At 43.8% G+C, this 21,019-nt stretch overlaps 2 protein-coding genes and 1 pseudogene across 24 annotated transcripts in view; 1 reads left to right on the top strand and 2 right to left on the bottom strand.

Moving 5' to 3' along the window:
- Nucleotides 1-504: 504 nt before the first annotated feature.
- Nucleotides 505-20,293, top strand: ZNF175 (zinc finger protein 175). 8 transcript variants are annotated; one of them, XM_077843201.1, is made up of 5 exons: nt 505-625; nt 2,957-3,211; nt 10,162-10,288; nt 10,550-10,645; nt 16,616-20,293. In XM_077843201.1, exons 2-5 carry the CDS (start codon nt 3,062-3,064, stop codon nt 18,403-18,405), a joined length of 2,163 nt encoding a protein of 720 aa, XP_077699327.1. In that variant the 5' UTR covers nt 505-625; nt 2,957-3,061; the 3' UTR covers nt 18,406-20,293. The 8 variants fall into 8 exon arrangements, with proteins under 8 accessions (XP_077699327.1, XP_077699347.1, XP_077699321.1 ...); XM_077843221.1 differs by having other exon boundaries at nt 514-625; nt 2,864-3,211; nt 16,715-20,293; XM_077843195.1 differs by having other exon boundaries at nt 514-625; nt 2,864-3,211.
- LOC144280829 (beta-1,4-galactosyltransferase 3-like) overlaps nt 4,705-21,019 on the bottom strand; it is a 29,359-nt gene continuing 13,044 nt past the window's right edge. For 2 of the 16 annotated variants that reach the window (XM_077843277.1, XM_077843284.1), the window contains exons 7-9: nt 20,860-20,961; nt 20,292-20,392; nt 10,037-10,579 (exon numbers count right to left, since the gene is read on the bottom strand). In XM_077843277.1, the coding sequence (XP_077699403.1) occupies nt 10,446-10,579; nt 20,292-20,392; nt 20,860-20,961 (337 nt within the window). In that variant the 3' untranslated portion in view covers nt 10,037-10,445. Of the gene's footprint in view, nt 4,959-10,030; nt 10,580-10,720; nt 12,216-13,401; nt 13,518-20,291; nt 20,393-20,517; nt 20,780-20,859; nt 20,962-21,019 lie in introns of those variants that run through there. The other 14 variants (XR_013349248.1, XR_013349244.1, XR_013349245.1 and 11 more) reach the window with 14 other exon arrangements.
- On the bottom strand, nt 13,528-16,694 carry LOC144280869 (high mobility group protein B1 pseudogene; annotated as a pseudogene).

Below are 21,019 nucleotides of genomic sequence, written 5' to 3'. Positions count from 1 at the left end.
AGGGAGGAAGGGACAGAACACCTGGATTCTGAGTGCAGGGATTTAAATCAGTGTGAAAATACAGAGGAATGGTATCTTCCAGGAAGCGCAATGGCAGTTTCTCCTAGAAACACATCTAGAAACAAGTATGTAAGAGATGTCCTGCCAAAGTGGGACGGACCCCAAGACTTTGTGAGATTGCAAATGCCTTCCCTGGCTGTACGGAACGGACGTTCTTGGAAAATGGCGGGCCTCCCATAAGTGTCATAGTCCTTAGGAACGCAGCCATGCCGCTCTCTTGACAGTCCCCGAAAGAAAATGTACCGCGGTGGGCAGTGAGGGCAGAAGGGGAGGAATTAAAAAAACAAAAACAAAAACAAAAACACAAAACAAACACACACACACACACACACACACACACACACACACACACACACACACACACACACACACAGAGAAAACCGCCATGATAACTATTGGCAGGGCGTGGCTTCATGGCTCCTACCGAGCATGCGCACCGCTCATACCCCGGCGCGCTGAGAAATGTGGCCGGGACTATAACCCAGACCGGAAGTAGCTCGGCGCGGCCATTTCACTTTAGCTTTGACTGGCTCTGGCCGGTCCGTCATCCGTGTGGGAGGCTGAGGTGATTTGGGATATTAGCAGTGGAGATTCTGTGGGGTCTGTGAGTGTCGGTGGCGTGGGGGACGAGTGACGAGGGTTTGCGGTGTGAGTGATGGAGCCCTTAGTGAGGGGGGCTGTGAGATTGGTGGCGGCTTCTCCGAGTTGGGTGATTGGTTCGGTCCTTTTCAGGCTTTTGCCTATTTTGCGTGTGTGTGTGTGTGTGTGTGTGTGTGTGTGTGTGTGTAAGTATTGTGGGAACTTAACTCCAGGTGTGTTCTGATATCAGATCTCGTAGTGTTGGTCCTTGAGACTTGTTCACTTGAGGACGGCGAACGTGCTTCTGGAGCAGCCGTAGTAGGTGGAACCGGCACGTTCGGGGACAGACTCTGCAGGCAGTGACTGACTGGGAGTAGGAGCTTCAGGGATGGGAGGACTTCGAGGGGCCCCTTGTAACAGCGGGAAGCAGTGTGGGGGACCTACAGAACTCAGAAGGGTGCTAAGGCAGCATATGGGAGCCGATGGACTGCAGGTCTGGCCGGGAGGTCCGTTATGGGGGTTTCTGAGGCCTCCTCCTTAGCTCCCTGTGGAAAGTGGTAAGGGTCAGTAACTGGCACTTGAGCAGATGGAGGATGATTTCCTATTGGGGTGCATCAGTTGGAGCCCCGTGTTCGGGATTATTCCAGGTTCTGTGGAAATCCCACTCCCTGGGAAACATTTATTGGCAGCCAGCGTAGCCTGGCTATGCCTGAGACGGGGAGGCATTCCGTGACCTTCAGGCAGTCCTGTGGTCCACTCCTTGGGGATATCTGGAGGTCAGTGCTGTGGGTGAACTGCATTTGGGTGAGTGTGGTGTTGGGAGGCAATTCATGATGTACAGTCAAGACATGGTAAGTGATTGGAGGTCCTGCTGCATGTCTGCAGGTTTTCCAGGTGATGGTGGGGGTTGAGGACAGTAAATTTAAGTTTTATCTTTGTTATGGGGCACCTAGCTGCTCAGTGGGTGAAGCGTGTGACTTTTGATCTGGAAATTTAAGTTTGAGCTCCACGTTGGCTGTAGAGATTACTTAAAAATAAATATATATTTATTATTTTTATTTATTTATGAGACATACAGAGAGAGGCAGAGACATAAGTGGAGGGAGAAGCAACCTCTCTGCAGGGAGCCCGATGTGGGACTCTATCCCAGGACACAGGGATCATGACCTGAGCCAAAGGCAGACGCTCAACCATTGAGCCACCCAGGTGCCCCCAAAATAAAATATTTAAAAAAGAAAAGCCTGGGCTGTCAAAGGATTCTGGATGGGAACTGAAATGTCCAGAAGCTTGGACCAGCATATCAGCAAGGCTACCTCAGAGACCCTGTTCTGTAAAGGCAACAGGAAATGGAAATGGTGTTTATGGAAGCTGACTGTGTACATAGGGGACCACGTGAGATAGAGACAACTGTGCAGTTTGGAACAAGGCAGAGGAAGGATTGATTATCTTTTCTCCCCTCTGCTGACTGAGACCATAAGGCAAGGGTGTAACAGCTTAAGTTTCCTCATCCACAAAATGGGCATAATAATGATCGTGATATTTAGTGGACAGTGTTATGTGAAAATTGAGCAGGGTGTTTACCACATGCCGGGACATATGCTGACAGCTTGATAAGCCTTATCACATGTCTTTCTCGATGCCTGCTGCGATAAAAACTTGCATCCTCATTTTGGAGACTACAGTTAAAGTATTATCTTCATGTTCTCAAAGCTAAAAGGTGGCAGAGCTACAATTAAACCTTCATGTAGGGGGTCCCTGGATGGCTCAGCGGTTGAGCGCCTGCCTTCGGCCCAGGGCGTAATCCTGAAGTCCTGGGATCGAGTCCCACATCGGGCTCCCTGCAAGGAGCCTGCTTCTCCCTCTTCCTGTCTCTCCCTCCTTCTCTCTGTGTCTCTCATGAAAAATAAATAAAATATTTAAAAAAAATAAACCTCTATGTATTCCAAATACTTTGTTTTTTGTTTGTTTGTTTTAAGATTTATTTCCTTATTTTAGAGCGAGGGCAGGGAGGGACAGAGGGAGAGATAGAATCGTAAAGCAGACTCCCCGCTGAGCGCATAGCCTGACTTGGGGCTCAATCCCAGGACCCCAAGATCATGACCTGAGCCAAAATCAAGAGTCGGCTGCTAAACTGACTGAGCCACCCAAGCGCCCCAGAACTCTTCATCTTTTATTTTACCCTGATTAATAACTGGTTGGGTTCTTCTGAACTTTTATTCCATAGGGTCTAGCATAGTGGCCTTCCGCTAAGGATCCTCAGAAATAATGTATAGAGCAACTGTTAGAGGAGTGACCATGTGGGCCATTACCTTTCCAGGACTTCCTGGCTTTGCAGGGCCCCTGGGTCAGACCACATCATTCAGGCTGCAGGTCTCCACAGCCCAGCCAGACTCTCGCCAGCAGCTCTGATTGAAGCTTCTAGATGCCCACCGAGCTTCAGGATCCTGAGAAAAGTGGAGCTGTCAGCAAGAGAAACCAGGAAGTGAAGCACAGGGGAGACATGCCTGCCAAAGAGAATTGGCCCCAAAGATCCCAGGTCCTGAGTCCACAGGAGCAGGATGGACCATGTGAGGTAAGCAGGAACAGCCCCAGGGACAGTTTTCCAGACTTCTTGCAGACACAAGAAGCAGCAGATTCTGGACTCACTGTGGCTGAGACCATGTGCATCTTCCTGCTGAGAGTGGACTCCGGAGGGGGGCTGATGTCCCCTCTTTCACAGACCTGTATAATAGAGGAAACTGTAGAGGAAGGTATGTTGTAGAGGGGTTGGCCCTGGGGCAAAGGAAGAAGAAAAGGTAGCTCCTGATCTGGGTGGGAAGCCCCAGTCCCTGGCAGAGAAATGCTAACTCCTGACTGCTCAGCTCTGGAGATCCTTCATCCACCATTGGGTCTTTGCATATTCTCAGCTGGTCCCCTTCTGACTTCTTACCTGCCTGGTGGGGGTTGTCTCCTTTCCGCTCTGTCCTCATGGTTTTAGAATCATGGGATACTAGAGCAAAAACTGTTTTAAGCACATGTGTGGTTTTTCATATTTTAAATGATGAATGAAAATGCCAGAGAATGATGTTTCCAAATTGCCCATAGATAAAATATTTGATACTGGGGAGGGAGAAAGGAAGATTCTTGGGTATACTCAAGATTTGCTGAAATTCCAAGTTAGTCTGTATATTTATTTATTTGTTTATTAAAAATTTTATTTATTTAAGAGTGAGAGTGTAGATATGAGTGGGGGTCGGGGCAGAGGGACAAGCAGACTCCCCACTGAGCACAGAACCCACTCAGGGCTCAATTCCAGGACCCCGAGATTATAAGGTACCTCTAGTCTGTGTATTTAAAGACATTGTATGTTTGAAAACAATGATGTTTGTTAACAATAACAATTGTTGACCTGTGATAGGTTTATAATCAAAATTACAGAGAGATACTCTGTTTTTAAAAAATATAATAAGTGCATGGTTTATTACCATTGTGAACTGGTGCATTGTGAAATTATATATTTCAGTAATGTTTAAAGTCATCTCCATCTTAAATAAAAAAAAAAAAAAAAATTTAAAAGGGATCCCTGGGTGGCGCAGCGGTTTGGCGCCTGCCTTTGGGCCAGGGCACGATCCTGGAGACCCGGGATCGAATCCCACGTCAGGCTCCCGGTGCATGGAGCCTGCTTCTCCCTCTGCCTGTGTCTCTGCCTCTCTCTCTCTCTGTGACTATCATAAATAAAAAAAAAAAAAAAAAAAATTAAAAAAAAAGTCATCTCCATCTGACAGAAACATTTAACAGAAAACATTGAAAGAAAGGAACATTAAACTATTACAGTAAATGCCAAGTAAAAATCATTTAAAAATTAAAAGATACCGCCACAAGTATTTAAAAGTCATTCTTTTTTTTTTTTTTTTTAAAGCTTTTATTTATTTGAGAGAGAGTGAGCACACAAGTGGGTGGAAGGGCAGAGAGAGAGGGACAAACATACTCCCTACTGAGCAGGGAGCCTGATGCAAGGTTTGATTCCAGGACCTGGGATCGTGACCTGAGCAGAAGGCAGACACTTAACTGAGCCACCCAGGTGCCCCTAAAAGTCATTCTTAAAATGCAAATGTAAAACACCCAAATTTGAAACAAAATGTTGAGACCTTGTTGTGTGACAATGTTAGCTTTCTAGAGCTGTTATAAAAGTACCACCAATTGGGTGGCTTAAACAGAAATTTATTTTCTCATAGTGCTAGAGGCTAGAAATCCAAGATCAAAGTGTCAGCAGGGTTGTTCCTTTTGTAGTTTCTCCTCGGCTTGTAGATGGACCTCTGTGTCCGTACACATGATCTTCCCTGGGGAAGAGGGGGTATCTGTGTCTTAATCTCCTTTTTTTTTTTTTTTAAGATTGTATTTATTTATTCATGAGAAACACAAAGAGCTAGGCAGAAGAAACAGGCTCTCCATAGGGAGCCCAATTTGGGGCTCCATCCCAGGACCCCGGGATCACACCCTAAGCCAAAGGCAAGTGCTCAACCACTGAGCCACCCAGATATCCCTTAATCTACTTTTCTTATAAGGACCCCTGGAATAGGGCCCACCTACTGACTTCATTTGAACTTATTAAAGACCGGGGATCCCTGGGTGGCGCAGCGGTTTAGCGCCTGCCTTTGGCCCAGGGCGCAATCCTGGAGACCCGGGATCGAATCCCACGTCGGGCTCCCAGTGCATGGAGTCTGCTTCTCCCTCTGCCTATGTCTCTGCCTCTCTGTCTCTCTGTGACTATCATAAATAAATAAAAATTAAAAAAAAAAAAGACCATGTTTCCAGGGATGCCTGCGTGGCTCAATGGTTGAGTGTCTGCCTTTGGCTCTGTGTGATTCTGGGGTCCTGGGATCAAGTCCTGCATTGGGCTCCCTGTGAGGAGCCTGCTTCTCCCTCTGCCTGTGTCTCTGCCTCTCTGTCTCTCATGAATAAATAAATAAATCTTTAAAAAAATTTTTTTAAAAGACCATGTTTCCAAATACAGGCACATTTTGAGGTACTGGGTGTTAGGACCTCGGCATAAGAATTTTGGGGGTGGGAGGAGGTTGGAGAGGGGACACAAGCCCATAAACATTGTAGGAAAGTGCCTTTACTTTTGTGTTGACATGGGTTGAATTGTTAAGAATGTGATTGAAAGCATGTTCAAGTGGATGTTATGATACAGGTTACTTCCTATTAGCTCATTCCCTTTTTTATGTTGAAAATCATTTTATCTGCTTGGCCTGGTTTTCATTTTGCCATTTCATTAGATAACTCCTTTGCTACTTCACCTTTTCAGTCAGCTTTTCTGTTCATGTTAGAATATTTGCTGCCAGCATTCACCTAGTCTGCCCTCTTTTGGCCAATGCTGTATGTTGTTATTTTGAACTTTACAACCCTGTGAATTTTTTTTTTTTTTTAAGATTTTATTTATTTATTCATGAGAGAGAGGCAGAGGGAGAAGCAGGCTCCATGCAAGGAGCCTGATCCGGGACTGGATCCTGGGACCCCAGGATCATGCCCTGGGCCAAAGGCAGGCGCTAAACTGTTGAGGGATCCCCATAACCCTGTGAATTTGATAAAAAATAAATAGTATGCTATTGTTGCTTTAATTTGTACTTTACATTTTTCTGTTTTATTGGTCTTTTTTTAAAAATTGAAGGTTAGAGGAACCTGGGTGGCTCAGTCAGATAAACATCTGCCCTCTGCTCAAGCCATGATCTCAGGGTCCTGGGATCAGAGCCCCATATCAGACTCCCTGCTCAGTGTGGAGTCTGCTTCTCCCTCTCCCTCCAGCCCCCACCCTATTTGTGCACTCTCCCACTTTCATTCTCAAATAAATAAAATCTTTTATTTTTATTTATTTATTTATTTATTTATTTTTAATTTTATTTATTTATTTGAGAGCAGGGAGAAAGAGACTTCCCACTGAGCAGGATACAGGACCCTGAGATCATGATCTGAGCCCAAGGCAGCTGCTTAACCAATTAAGCCACCCAGGTGCCCCAGCCTCTGGTTTTCAAATATATTTTATAATACTAATAACCTGTCTTTGCATATATTTGTAAAATTTTTGCCACTTTTTTCCTTTGCAAGTAGTTTTAGTTTTATTAGTACATAGAAAAGAAAGATTGTTTTGCTAGGCTTATGAATAAAAACAGTTGTCTTTGCAAGCAGCACTCTGGCAAATGATCAAAATTGACACAGTATGAGCTTGATGTAGCAAGAAGGTGTAACCTATTTCACTGTTCTCCATAAGATCACATGTTCAGCTTAAAAAAACCCAAAATAACCATGGTCAACATTGTCTTTCTCCTCAATATCAATCAGTTTTTGGGGATCCCTGGGTGGCGCAGCGGTTTGGCGCCTGCCTTTGGCCCAGGGCGCGATCCTGGAGACCCGGGATCGAATCCCACGTCGGGCTCCCGGTGCATGGAGCCTGCTTCTCCCTCTGCCTGTGTCTCTGCGCCTCTCTCTCTCTCTCTGTGACTATCATAAATAAATAAAAAAATTAAAAAAAAAATCAGTTTTTACCCCAATAACTAAATGTTTTGGTATTTGCCTCCTAAACTTTTAATGACCCCCTTGCAAAGCTATGTATTAGGAGATTTATGAGAAACCTGTATATTAGTTCGTCATCCAGGGTTCCTGGCTCACAGCTCCCCAAATCTCTCTCAGGAATTTCCTGAGCTATAAGCAGGAGCATCTTTTGTCACAGTATTTGGTCTTGTCGTCAGTTGCTGGGGGGAAAAATGCTTCAGAGCCCTAAAGGTGAAGTGTGTGTCTTGTTTATAACAGACCTCTTTCCACAACTGGGTTTATGTAAATAAGGTGAATTTTGGAAACCCTACTGGGGGGGGCGGGGGTGGTTGCCAAGGAAACCAACCCACTGATCCTAGGGTTGGGACCTTCAGTCCCACCTCCAGAGAAGGGGGGAGTGGCTGGGGGTAGGCTGATTTACCAAAGGCCTATGATTTATTCAGTCATGACTGTAATAAAACCTCCATAAACACTCAAAAGGATGGGGTTTGGGGAGCTTCTGGGTTGATGAGCACATGGCCCTGCCCCAAGAGTGATTCACCTGGAGGGGGCATGGAAGCTCTGATTCCCTTCCTACATACCTTGCCCTGTGCATCTCTTCATCTGGGTCTTTTTTCTTTTTCTTTTTTTTTTTTTTTTTTTTTAAGATTTTACTTATGAGAAAGAGAGAGAGAGGCAGTGACACAGGCAGAGGTAGAAAAGTGGGCTCCCCATGATGTGGGACTCAATTCCAGGACTCCAGGATCACGCCCTGAGCCGAAGGCAGATGCTTAACTGCTGAGCCACCCAGGCGTCCCCTTCATCCGGCTCTTGATCCATATCTTTTACTATCTTTTCATAATAAACTGGTGATCCTAGTGAGTAAATGGGTTTCCTTAATTGATTGAGCTGCTCTAGCATATTAATTGAGCTCAAGAAGGAGGTTATGGGAACCCCTAATTTATGCCAGCTAGTCAGAGCTACAGGTGACAGCCTGGGCTTGTGACTGGCACCTGAAGGGGTGGGGCAGCCATATAGGACCAATCCTTCACCTCTGGGATCTGACACCACCTCCAGGTAGATGGTGTCAGAACAGAGTTGAATCGTGGGCCACCCCACTGCAGAACTGCTTGGTGGTGTGATGGGATTCTCCCTCCTTTCACATATATGTTATAATTTGGTCCAGAAATGCAAAGAACTGTCTTGGAGTTTCCATTGAGTGCTCTTATATACTCCCACCCCCAGCACACACATGCTTTCAATGCCCACCCTTCCAGGAAGGGAATTGGCTTTTGCTCATATCAGTATTCCCTGTTGTAAAGGAAAGTAACTTCTCCTATTTGTCTCCTTTATATGCACAGAACGCTGCGCTTCTGGTCACCAAATGTGTGGGACTTTTTCCCATACCAAGCACTTCTCTGCAATACCAGCTGGGTGTCCTACAATTTGTCAGCAGGAATTCCCAGAATGCAAAGATTTGGTCCAAGGCATGGGAAAGCTTAATTGGCCTACAGCTTGCAAACTGGGGTGACCACAGCCTTCTGCTATAAAAGGAAAGTATGCTCCAAAGGGGAAGATGTAGGGTTAAATAGGCAAAACCCACAAGTTCTGTACCCTTGATAAGGGTGACCAGACTCAGGTCCCAGACTTCAACATTAGGAGCAGACAAGCAGGATGCAGCTTGTGGTTTCTGGCAGTGGCTTCAGGATGTGGTGGCCAATGAGGAGCATGAAAACACGTTGCAGGGGTTTTTCTATGAATTTTCCTGAATTTTGTGCCAGCTCATCATCTCTAGCTGTGCTGACTGATTTTGTTCCTCGCGGTCATCCAGCCTGGTTAAAATTTTGGGAAGTTGACATCTGCTCCATGAGCTGTTATCGTCTTATTGTTGGGGTCTTTTGTTCTCAACTTTAACTCAATTCGGGCACTATCTACCCATGAATAGGGTCAGATCCCACAGGTTGAGGGCACAGTCCTACAAGACAGCACCTCTCTCCCCCACTTCATCTGCCAATCACAACTCCAGTTGGTCACCATTGCTTCTGACTCATTGGTTTTGGAGGTTCTCATAACCCCCTCTTTGGGTTTGATTAATTTTCAAGAGTAGCTAACAGAACTCAGGAAACCCATTTACTCACTACGTGTTACTGGTTCACTACAAAGGATATTAAAGGATAAGAATCAACAGCCACATGACATCCATCGGGCAACATTCTAAAGGAATTTCTGTCCCCCATACAATTTGAGGCCTGGCCAGGGGGCATATGGAAGTGATCTGGTTCAGCAGCCTGGAAGCTCTCCAAACCCTGCCCTTTGGGTAAATACGCATTTATGGAGGCTTCATGACATAAGCATGACTGAAGGAATCATTGGCCATTGGCAACTGGTTGCACCTCCACCTCTTCCCTCCCTGGAGGTAGGGTGGAGCTGAAAATTCTAACCCTCTAATCATGTGGTTGGTTTCCCTAGCAACCAGGCCCCCACTACCAAAACACATCTTTTCTTAAATTTATTTATTTATTTATTTATTTATTTATTTATTTATTTATTTATTAATTTATGATAGTCAAACAGAGAGAGAGAGAGAGAGGCAGAGACACAGGCAGAGGGAGAAGCAGGCTCCATGCACCGGGAGCCTGACGTGGGATTCGATCCCAGGTCTCCAGGATCGCGCCCTGGGCCAAAGGCAGGCGCCAAACCGCTGCGCCACCCAGGGATCCCCAAAACACATCTTAAACATAACACAAGACACCTTTATTACTTGCATCACTTGAGAAATATAAAGGGTTTAAGAGCTCAATGCCAGAAAACTGGAATAAAAGCCAGCATAATATCACAAGTATGTAGTAGATGGCAAGGTATTTCTAGAAATTTTTTTAATCCCCCAAAATACAATATGAAATGGGAGTTAGTGGAAAGCCAATATAAATCATGGTGAAAACTCATTAAAAACAAGTCTACATGTAACTTCTGTATTCACCAACGTCTAATTCACAGTGGGGTATGTTGTTACAGGGATCAGTGTCCTTTGAGGATGTGACCATGGACTTCAGCAGGGAGGAGTGGCAGCAACTGGACCCTGCCCAGAGATGCCTATACCAGGATGTAATGCTGGAGATCTACAGTCACCTCCTCTTCGTGGGTGAGCACACCTGACCCGGGAATCTTGGATGGACCTCGTTGAGATTTCCTTCCTTGTTGTGGAACACAGTAGGGCATCTGAAGTATGTAATCTGTTTGCCTTTGATTTGTCCTGGATTGCTCATTCCTTTAGGACACCTTTGAATATTACTTTGTTTCTAGTGAAAGATGTTGACTTTTCTGATGAGCCAATACAGAGCTTCGTTGAATGGCCTGTAAAGCCCAAGACCACATCCAAATCCAATATTCTTTTCATTAACAGGGTATAACATTCCCAACCCAGAGATCATTTCTAGGATGGAAAAAGGAGAGGAGCCATGGATGAGAGAAATTCAGCTCCCACATCAGAGGCATCGAGGTGAGTGATTTTACCTGGCCAACATGGATATCTTGAGAGGAGCATTATTCAACCTGCCACACTATCCATCCCCCAGTGGTGGGTGGTATGTCACCTCCCACTCCCAGTTTCTTTTTCTTTTTCTTTTTTTTTTTAAAGATGTATATATTTATTCATTCAGAGAGAGAGAGAGAGGCAGAGACACAGGCAGAGGGAGAAGCAGGCTCCATGCAGGAAGGGGAAGACTCCCAGTTTCTAACACTGATACATTATCTTGTAAATGCCCCTTAGGGGCAGGTGTAAGAATTTCTCAGAGGTGAATACTCAGGAGTGGGATTCCCTCACCCCTGGATAGAAGTGTTATTATAATGTGACTCAGTATACCGTACTGCTCTTTAGTAGGATTTAATTTACTCTCTTATCGGAGAATGCACAAGGATCCACATTTGTGCATCTTGCCAGCATGGTGCACATCAGATTTCTCACAGCCCATTTGATAGCCAATAAGGCTGTTTCTTGTTGATTTCATTTTTCTAATAACTAGTGGAACATCTCCTGTCTTCTGATTGGGTTTTCCGTCTGTACATTGCCTTCCTCATATTGTTGTACCCATTTGTGTCCATAGAGTTTTTTCTTAAAACCTTTTTTCTTTTATTTGTCCCCTTAATTCATTGGTTTTTCTTTTCTGTGCTGGGTCTTTTTTCTTCTTTTCCTTGTAATTGTGACACCTGCAGCTCCGGTCCCTGCTTCACTCTGGTCATCCCTTCATATAGGAATTACCTTAAAGGGCCCTTCTATTCAGAACACACAGGCCTCAATTTTTTCTGGTGATCCTTAGACCAACTCCCTCTAGTCCTTGTGGCTCAGCCATTCTCTTACCTTATTCAGCCATTTGGTGGACTGTGGGATGACTCACTTCGTTTATTTTTGGGAGATCAGAAATTGGAATCCTTACACCAATTAGAAATTCTTCTCACCTTATACATTTTGTCAGAGTCTCCTATGTTTCTTGGCCCTTCCATCTCAGTCTTAGAAATCCAACCATTTTTTTCTTTTTTCTTTTTAAAGATTTTATTTATTTACTCATGAGAGACACACAGAGAGAGAGAGGGGCAGAGACACAGGCAGAGGGAGAAGCAGGCTTCATGCAAGGAGCCCGATGTGGGACTCAATCTAGGGTTTCCAGGATCACACCCTGGGCCAAAGGTGGTGCTAAACCGCTGAGCCACTTGGGCTGCCCCCATTTTTTTGTTTTGAATGTACAACTTAGTTTACACTTTTTCTTAATCCCAATGGGTCTCTCATAAATTAGTTCCCAGTTCCTCCTGCCTCTGTTTTTGTTCCTAATGGGTTTTTGTGGATTCCAGTCATTGATGAGGTCAGTCAAAATGCCATTGGTAGATTTTACTGATATTTTCTTTTTTTTGCCTGAGATTTGATGGAAAAATAGTTATTTCTTACTAATAGGATTAATAAATAGTCTTTCCAGTAACATTAGCATCATGGCCACACATTTCTAATTTTAAATGTATTTGAAGACTTCTGTCATTTGTGCTCTATTCCATTGGGTTCCTATTTTCTTCCATGTTTACTGCAGAGACATATGTATGATATACATAAGTGAAGACAATATATACTAAGAAAACTGTGAAATCTATTAAGGTAAATTCAAAGGCACAGAGATTGTCATTAGATTGGGTAATGGCATGAGGTGTTAAAACCGTTAGCCTTTGGCATTAATCTTATGTATTTAATGGAAGGCTACTCAAGAAATAAGTATCAGAATAAGGGATGTAGGGAGTGCTTGTGAAGGTCAGAGGGGATGTCATCAGCCCAGAGGAGGAGCAGCACTGGGGCTGATGTGAAGGACATGGTACTTGTAGCTGTTCCACATAGCAGTTATGAGCTGGAGCAAAGGAACAGGCAGAAAAAGCTGAATGAGGGTAGAAGTCATGAGTATTGCTTGGGCTGGGGAATAAATTGGGCTTTTTTGAAAGCAGCATTGTTTAGCTAGCTGTGTTGGAGAATTAAGGATAAGCCTTTCAGCATAGTTCTGTTATTTTACATTGAACATCTTCAGCAGTGGGAGTTTAAAATGTTCCATATGCATGCCTGGGAATTCAGTATAAGATTTTCAGAAAAAAATAAAAGCCAGTGTTTGGGTAAAATTGCTATATGAGTGAAAAATGAAACAACAAATAACCTGATTAAAAAAATAAGGTAAAGGACTTGAATGGACATTTCTCCAAAGATGATATATAAATGGCCAACAAGTATTTGAAGAGATGTTCAACATTAGGGAAATGCAAAGCAAAACCACAATGTGAAAATCAGCTCATTAGAGTGGCTACTGGCAAAAAACAAAATAATAAGTGTTGGCAAGTTAGTGATTCCTGTGCATTGTTTGTGGGAATGTAAAATGGTGCAGCCACCCTGGAAGACAGTATGGTGATTCCTCAGAAAATTAAATGTAGAATTACCATATGATCCAGCAATTAATTCCACTTGTGTATATGTATATATCCAGGAGAATAAAAAACAGGATCCTGGGCAGCCCAGGTGGCTCAGTGGTTTGGTGCCGCCTTCAGCCCAGGGCATGATCCTGGAGACCCGGGATCGAGTCCCACATCGGGCTCCCTGCATTGGAGCCTGCTTCTCCCTCTGCCTGTTTCTGCCTCTGTGTGTGTGTGTGTGTGTGTGTGTGTGTGTGTCTCATGAATAAATAAATAAAATCTTAAAAAAAGAAAAAACAAAACAGGATCCTGAAGCGATACATACCTGTGTTCATAGCACTATTCATGATGGCTAAGACATGGGTGCAATACAGTTGTCCATTGATAGGTGAATGGATAAACAAAGTCTGTTCTATATACACCATGGAATATTATTCAGCCTTAAAAAGAAAGGTAAGTAACACATGATATAATATAGGTGATCCTTGAGGACATTATAAGTGAAATAAACCACTCACAAAAAGACTAATAGTCTCCAATTCCACTTACAATAGGAGGTATCTAGAGAGTATTACTATTCACAGAGACAAAGTAAAATGGTGGTTGCCAGAGGGGAGAGGACGAGGGGGAACTGCTGTTTCAGGGGCATCGCTTCAGTTTTTCAACTGGAAATTGGCTACACAACACTGGGAATGTGCCTAACACTTAGAAATGGTTGAGATGGCGGGGTGGGGCGGGGGGGGTGTGGCAGGGGAGAGCCCTGGCTAGCTTGGTCAGAGGAGCATGCAACTCTTGATCTCAGGGTCCTCAGTTCAAGCCCAATGCTGGACATGAGTGTACTTAAAATAAGAACAATTTTTAAGAAATGGTGGAGATGGTAAATTTTACATTATTTTTTTAACCACAATTTTTAGAAAAGATTTTAAGTAATCACCAAACATGGGGCTCAAACTCACAACCCCAAGATCAAGAGTTGTGTGCTCTACCGACTAAGCCAGCCACGTCCCCCTTTTTCTTTTTAGCATCTGTTGTATCTTGTGTTTTATACTACTAAATTTGTTGATCAATGACTCCCATTCTTGGTGGAGAAAAAATGGTATATTAGGTAGTATAAGGCTGAAAGTTATTCAAAGAGACCAAGGTTCAGCTTAGTAATTTCTAGAATAATTTCTCTCCTGTAGAAGGCAGGTAGGTCAGTAGGAAGCCTCACTTCTTATATTCTTCAGATGTCTAAGTTTTTCTGTTGGTGTTTTGCCTATGCTTTATGATACTACCAACTGTGCACAACATCCAAAGCAGGTTGTAGTAGGCAGAAAAGGTGTGGAGGGTTTTGAGAAGCTGTGGTCTTATCACCCAGGCCAGAAGTGGTACATAATGTATCCATATTCCATCAACAACAATGGTCTATCCATCAACACCTCATTGCAAAGGACATTGGGAGCTGTTATATAGCTTGGCAGCCATGTTCCTGACCACAGTTAACTTCTGTGGAAGAGAGTGACACAAATTTCAGGGGACAGCTTGCTTGTCCACTCTTCCAATGTACTTCTCTAGGGTTGTAAGTTTGTTTATTAACTTGTTTTTAATTTAAAAAACTGTATTTACTTAGAAGCATTCAGAATGTCAACAAAACAGCTGCAACTTTTTTTTTTTTTTTTTTTTTGCAATTACAGAGTGGTATTCAGTTAACAGAATAACAATTATTTCATAGAAGCTGCATCAGAGACAACTGAAGATGAAAAACTACCATCCCCATATATAACTAATTTGTGCTGTGCACCAACAAGAACCTGCTTTAAATTTCCATGCCAATTTACAACCCCCATACTGTACCCGGCAAGGTTAGTGGCTACTGAAAATGCCACAGGACAGAGCTATCTAAAGACACATTCGGTAGTGTGTTAACTATACAAAAAAAGACACGGTACAATTTAAAAACAAATCCTACACAGCCTTACATTTCAATTTTTTTCTTTAAAAGGAGTGAGTCATGTACAGGGGGGTTAAATGCTTTATAGACAAGAAAAAACTGCACTAGAACCATCTTATTCATCATCATCTTCTTAATCTTCTTCCTCCTCATCCTCTTCATCTTTCTCGTGGTCCTTCTTTTTCTTGCTCTTTTCAGCCTTGACAACTCCCTTTTTTTGCCACATCAGGCTTTCCTTTAGCTTGGTATGCAGCAATATCCTTTTCATATTTTTCCTTCAGCTTAGCAGCCTTCTTTTCATAAGGCTGCTTGTCATCTGCATCAGTGTTATTCCACATCTTCCCCCAGTTTCTTTGCAACGTCACCAATGGATAGGCCGGGATGCTGTCCTTTGATTCTTGGGCGATACTCAGAACAAAACAAGAAAAAGGCCGAGGGAGGCCTCTTGGGTACATTGGGATCCTTGAGCTTCTTTTTTGTTTCCCCTTTAGGGGGGATATAAGTTTTCATTTCTCTTTCATAACGGGCCTTGTCCACCTTAGCCATGTCTTCAAATTTTCCTTTCTCTTTAGCAGATGTGGTCTTCAACCTTTCTGAGCACTTAGAAAACTCTGAGAAGTTGACTGAAGCATCCAGGTGCTTCTTCTTGTGCTCCTCTCAGCAAGTTTGCACAAAGAATGCATATCATGACATTTTGCCTCTCGGCTTCTTAGGATCTCCTTTGCTCATGTTTGTTTGTTTATTTATTTATTTATTTTTTGCTCATGTTTATTTTTTTTCTTTGTTTGCTCATGTTTAATGATTTTCCTTAGCGAGGCAGTGTCGCCCAGTGCCCATCTGGCTCTCACTTGCCCCAGTGCTATCTCTATGGAGCTCAGTGTACTGCAATGGCTGTGAGAACCAGGCTGTAAGTTTATATCTATATTCAAGCAGACAAATTTCAGCTTCCTGGAGAGTTGAGTTTGGGCATAGGTTCACTTTCACTGCTTGGCCATGTCAGGGTTGGTGCTTTCTTACTTTTCCAGAGGATTTATAGGACAGATGGATTTGGGAGAGGAAACTGGGAGGTTAGTGACAATTTAGATCTGAAAGCTAATGAAGAGCTATCCTCTGAGTCCCTCCTTCGAGCCTTGGCTGTTCCCAGATGGTGCCCTGTCACACCTGTCTGTATTTTCTGTCATCGTCCTATAGGCATGTGTATCTACAGGATCTAGACCATGTGTTTGCATAAGTGGAGCCACCTTGCCTGTGTTCTAATCTCATTTTCCCCAGAGTTCTGTGGGATGATCTTGGTCAATTACTTAGCTATTTTGTGCCTCCTATTCATTTGTGAAACAGGTAGAGTAAGCACAGTTACCTCCTGCAGGGTTAGTGGGGATTTAAATGATTTTCCATGTGCACTGTGTAGAACACTGGCACATGCTCTGTGCTGTATGCAGACAGGTGACAAGTAACTAAGGCAGGGCGGCTCTTTCCTCTCATCATTGCCATCATCACTGCCATCGTTTTTATCATGACACAACAATTTGTGTTCAGCCTCAGTCTGCTCCTATTCTCCTTCATCCTCTGCTAACTTGTGTCTCTTTCATCTTCTTTTTCTCTTTCTAGAAAGGGCATTTGGGCTTAAAACTTCCCAACACAAAATGTTTGAAAAATTTTTATTTCACAATGAAGTCATAAGAGACAGTTCCTGGTGTTGCATTTCAGAAGACCTGCGGGAAGATGCCAGCCGTGCAGTGAGGAATCAGCAGAAGCAAAATAATCCTGCACAGCATGGGGCTTTCCTCAACAGGAAAACACTGGATACAGGGAGAGACTGTGAATGTAAGAACCCCATAAAAATCATTCATTTGAAGCCCTACCTTGTTTTTTCACAAAAAAGATCTCATAAACATTGCTCATTTGCAAAAAGTTTGAAGCCTAACCTAGAAGTAAATCATCAGAATCAAAGTGACAGCACAAAACACCTCAATGAGCTTGTTGGCCCTGGCCATCTCTTCACCCATAGCTCTTCCAGTGCTGGCTGCAAGCATATTCATCCAGGAGAGAACTTCTGTGAAGGGAATCAATGTACGAAAGACCTCAGCCATAAACAGTCGCATAGCCAACATCAAATTCGTAATCAGGAGAAACCTGATAAATGTGCTGAATGTGGGAGGGGCTTCCCCCAGAAGCCACCTCTTGAGCAACAGAGATTCCATAGTGTAGAAAACCTCCAAGAGTGTGGCAAATGCACTAAAGGCTTCACCCCACAACCAAAGCTTGGTGTGTATCTGACAAATCACACAAGTAGCATTCCTTACATCTGTAAGGAATGTGGGAAGGTCTTCATTCAGAGATCAGAACTGATTAGTCACCAGAAAACTCACACTAGAAAGAAGCCCCATAAATGCCACGAATGTGGGAAAGCTTTTTTCCAGATGTTATCCCTCTTCAGACATCAGAGGACTCACTCTAGTGAGAAACTCTATGAATGCAGTGAATGTGGAAAAGGCTTCTCCCAGAATTCAACCCTCACCATACATCAGAAGATTCATACGGGTGAGCGGCAGTACACATGCGGTGAATGTGGGAAGGCCTTCACTCAGAAGTCAACACTCAGCTTACACCAGAGAATCCACTCAGGGGAGAAGTCCTATGTTTGCATTGAGTGCGGGCAGGCCTTTGTCCAGAAGGCACACCTGACTGTACATCAGAGAGGCCATACTGGAGAGAAACCTTACCCATGCCACAGCTGTGGGAAATCCTTCATTTCCAAGTCACAACTTGATATACATCACCGAATTCATACTGGGGAGAAGCCTTACGAATGTAGTGACTGTGGGAAAGCCTTCACCCAAAAGTCACACCTCAATATCCACCAGAAAATTCACACGGGAGAGAGGCAACATGTATGCAGGGACTGTGGGAAAGCTTTCAACCAAAAGTCCATACTCAGCATGCATCAAAGAACTCACACTGGGGAGAAACCTTACAAATGCAGTGACTGTGGGAAAGCTTTCACTTCCAAATCACAGTTCAAGGAGCATCAGCGAATTCACACCGGAGAGAAACCCTACGTATGCTCTGATTGTGGGAAGGCTTTCAATGGCAGGTCAAATTTCCACAAACATCAGATGACACACATGAGAGAGAAAACTTTTGCCTGTTACAAATGTGGGAACGCCTTTGTCCAGAAATCAGAGTTGATGGCACATCAGAGAACTCATGTTGGAGAGAAGCCTTATGAATGCTGTGACTGTGGCAAATCCTTCAGCAAGAAACCACAGCTCCAAGTGCATCAGCGGATTCACACAGGAGAGATGCCCTATGTATGTTCACAGTGTGGGAAGGCCTTCAACAACAGATCCAATTTTAATAAACACCAAACGACTCATACTAGAGGCAGGTCTTATTAAAGCAGTTATTGTGTAAAAAGGCTTTACCCAGAAATCATTTCCTAGTATGCATCAGCATATACATAAATGAAACCCCAAATTTCTCAAAGAAAAATATCTCCCAAGCATTGGATTCAATTGCAGGTTATAGAATCCATGAAAAACTCCAGGAATGCACTGCCTGTTGCAAAGTGACACATTATTTCATGTGTAAGAAATTACTCAGAAAACAAAAGGATATTTGTACAAGCCTTGTTAAGGATTGTAAAATTCATCTGGGAAGAAACCCCCACCTAACACATTGAGAAACGTATTTCTCTAGCAAGTAGTGAGACAGACTTTTGCCAGATTATAGGAAAATTTATGAGGTTATATTAATGATAACCCTATTGAATATGGAACATCAGTAATTTCAAAGTACCGGCAAACTGAATGACCAGACAGGTGTGTGTATGTGTGTGTGTGTTTGTGTGTGTGTGTTCACATGGTCAGGTATATACACCTACATAACACTTTGTGAGTTTTGTAGTGTTTGCTATAGGATTCACTGCGTAGCAGAATTGTGGGGAGATGATACACTTTTTTAAAGGATCTGCTGTGATTGTGTTTATCCGATTTATTCCCAATTGAATATATCCTGAGGTTGCACAGTAATTATTTAATTTCTTTATACATACACAGGCATAGCTACCTCATTTTATCGTGCTTTGCAGATACTGTGTTTTTACAAATTGAAGGTTTGTGGCAGCCCTGCATTGGGCAGTACCATTTTTCCAACAGTATTGGCTCCCATCATGTTTCTGTCACATGTTGGTTATTCTTGGACTATTTCCAAATTTTTCATTATTTGTCGTGGTTCTTTGTGATCAGTGATTACAACTCACTGAAAACTCAGATGATGGCTGGCATTTTTTAGCAAGAAAGTTTTTTAATAGAAGTATGCACTCTTTTTTAGGCGTGACACTATTGCATACTTCATAGACTACAGTGTAGTGCCAACATGACGTCCACATGCACTGGGAAACCAAAAAGTCATTTAACTTCCTTTATTGCAACATTTGGTTTGGTTTCCTTTATTGCAACATTTATGTGGTCTGAGACCCAACCCAAGTATCTCCAAGGTATGCCTGTCTCAACAGGTGAATGTACACTTGGTAAATGCATAAGTGTGATTTTGTGATGTATACTGGTCTTCACAGTACATCTTTTCTCTGACCAGCTCTGGTCTACCCTGCCCCCTTTCAACCTCCCCCCATCTCTGGTGAATGTCTCCATAAATAACCAGTGGTCAACCTTTTTTAGTATGGACTTTAAACATTTTTACACAGGCTCCTGATCATTTACTCTGGGAGTCGACAGACTGGCCATCAGCCAAATAGGGTTGGTCACCTGTTTTTTAAATAGTTTTACTGGACACAGCCACATTCGTGTGTTTATGTACAGTCTGTGACTCTTCCTGTGCTTCAGTGGCTTGCAAGCCGAAAATTGTATCTGGCCTTTTATAGAAGATTATTAGTATCTGACATCCACATTCAGTACTCACTCATAATCCTATACCTGTGTTGGAACTCTGTTTTATAAATATCAGATCAGAGCGCCTGGGTGGCTCAGTCAGTTAAGCATCTGCCTTCTGCTCAGACCATGATCCCTGGGTTCCTGGGGTTGAGCCCTGCATCAGGCATCCTGCATGTTCTCTATACCAAATAATTAAAATCTTTTTAAAAATGAATAGCAGGGACACCTAGGTGGCTCAGCAGTTGTGTTGCTGCCTTTGGCTCAGGTCATGATCTTGGGATCTGGGATTGAGTCCCACATCGGGCTCCTGTGAAGAGCCTGCTTCTCTCTCTCTCTCTCTCTCTCTCTCTCTCTCTGTCTCATATTTTTAAAAAATAAATAGCAGATCATACCATACACGTGTACCTTGTTCTTTTCGTGCTGCATCTGGTTGCATGGTATTCTGTTGGGTGAACACTGTTCAACCATCCTCACAGGACGATGCCAGCAGTGCCTGTCGCAGAAGTTTTTGTGAGAAATGAATGGGTAGGCAGGTGTGTGCTGCACACTTGGAGAGAACCAGGGAATCTGAGTGGGACTTTGAATGAATGTGCGAAAATGAAAGGGTGGAGATAAAGGTTGACAGAAGTGAGTAAAATAAACTTTAATAAGAAACCAGTTGGGAGGACTGCCCTACAGCCCTGGTCTTGGGGATTCTGTTCCAGCCTCCAGCTCCCCCTCACCTTGGCACTGGGCCCGCTAGGGCTGGGAAGTTGGGAAGTTGATGTCCACGGTGAGGTTGGTGTAGAGGGGCTGCAGCTCCTTGGAGAGCCGCCTGTAGCCCAGCGAGTTCATGCCATCCTGCTGCCATTTGTGGTGGATTGAGGCCAGAAGGCCAGGGCTGGAGGCAGGGGCAGCTACGTGAGCCCAGGACTTAGTGACTGCCCAAGGTGGGACATCCTACCTCCAACCCCAACTTACCTCTGGGGGCTTTGCTGGTGGCTGGGGTCCTGCCCCTCTAGCATGTGGTAGCGGCCAAAGAGCAGATGGGGTCGTGAGAGTAGCATCCCACTCAGTTGCAGCCTTACAAGGGAGAGGGCAGGGAAGCCAGAAGCCTGACTCTGATAGGGTCCCTATGCCA

The sequence above is a fragment of the Canis aureus genome, chromosome 1, assembly GCF_053574225.1.
Source record: "Canis aureus isolate CA01 chromosome 1, VMU_Caureus_v.1.0, whole genome shotgun sequence".
In the NCBI taxonomy this organism is placed as follows: domain Eukaryota; kingdom Metazoa; phylum Chordata; class Mammalia; order Carnivora; family Canidae; genus Canis; species Canis aureus.
This window is presented reverse-complemented; position numbering and strand designations above follow the sequence as displayed.

Excerpts from the sequence above, each read along its gene's own strand:
- ZNF175 (XM_077843201.1), top strand. The coding sequence starts at position 3,062 with ATGCCCACCGAGCTTCAGGATCCTGAGAAAAGTGGAGCTGTCAGCAAG. Across the intron at positions 3,212-10,161 it reads AGCAGGATGGACCATGTGAG|GGATCAGTGTCCTTTGAGGA; the intron begins GTAAGCAGGAAC and ends ATGTTGTTACAG. Across the intron at positions 10,289-10,549 it reads CAGTCACCTCCTCTTCGTGG|GGTATAACATTCCCAACCCA; the intron begins GTGAGCACACCT and ends TTTCATTAACAG.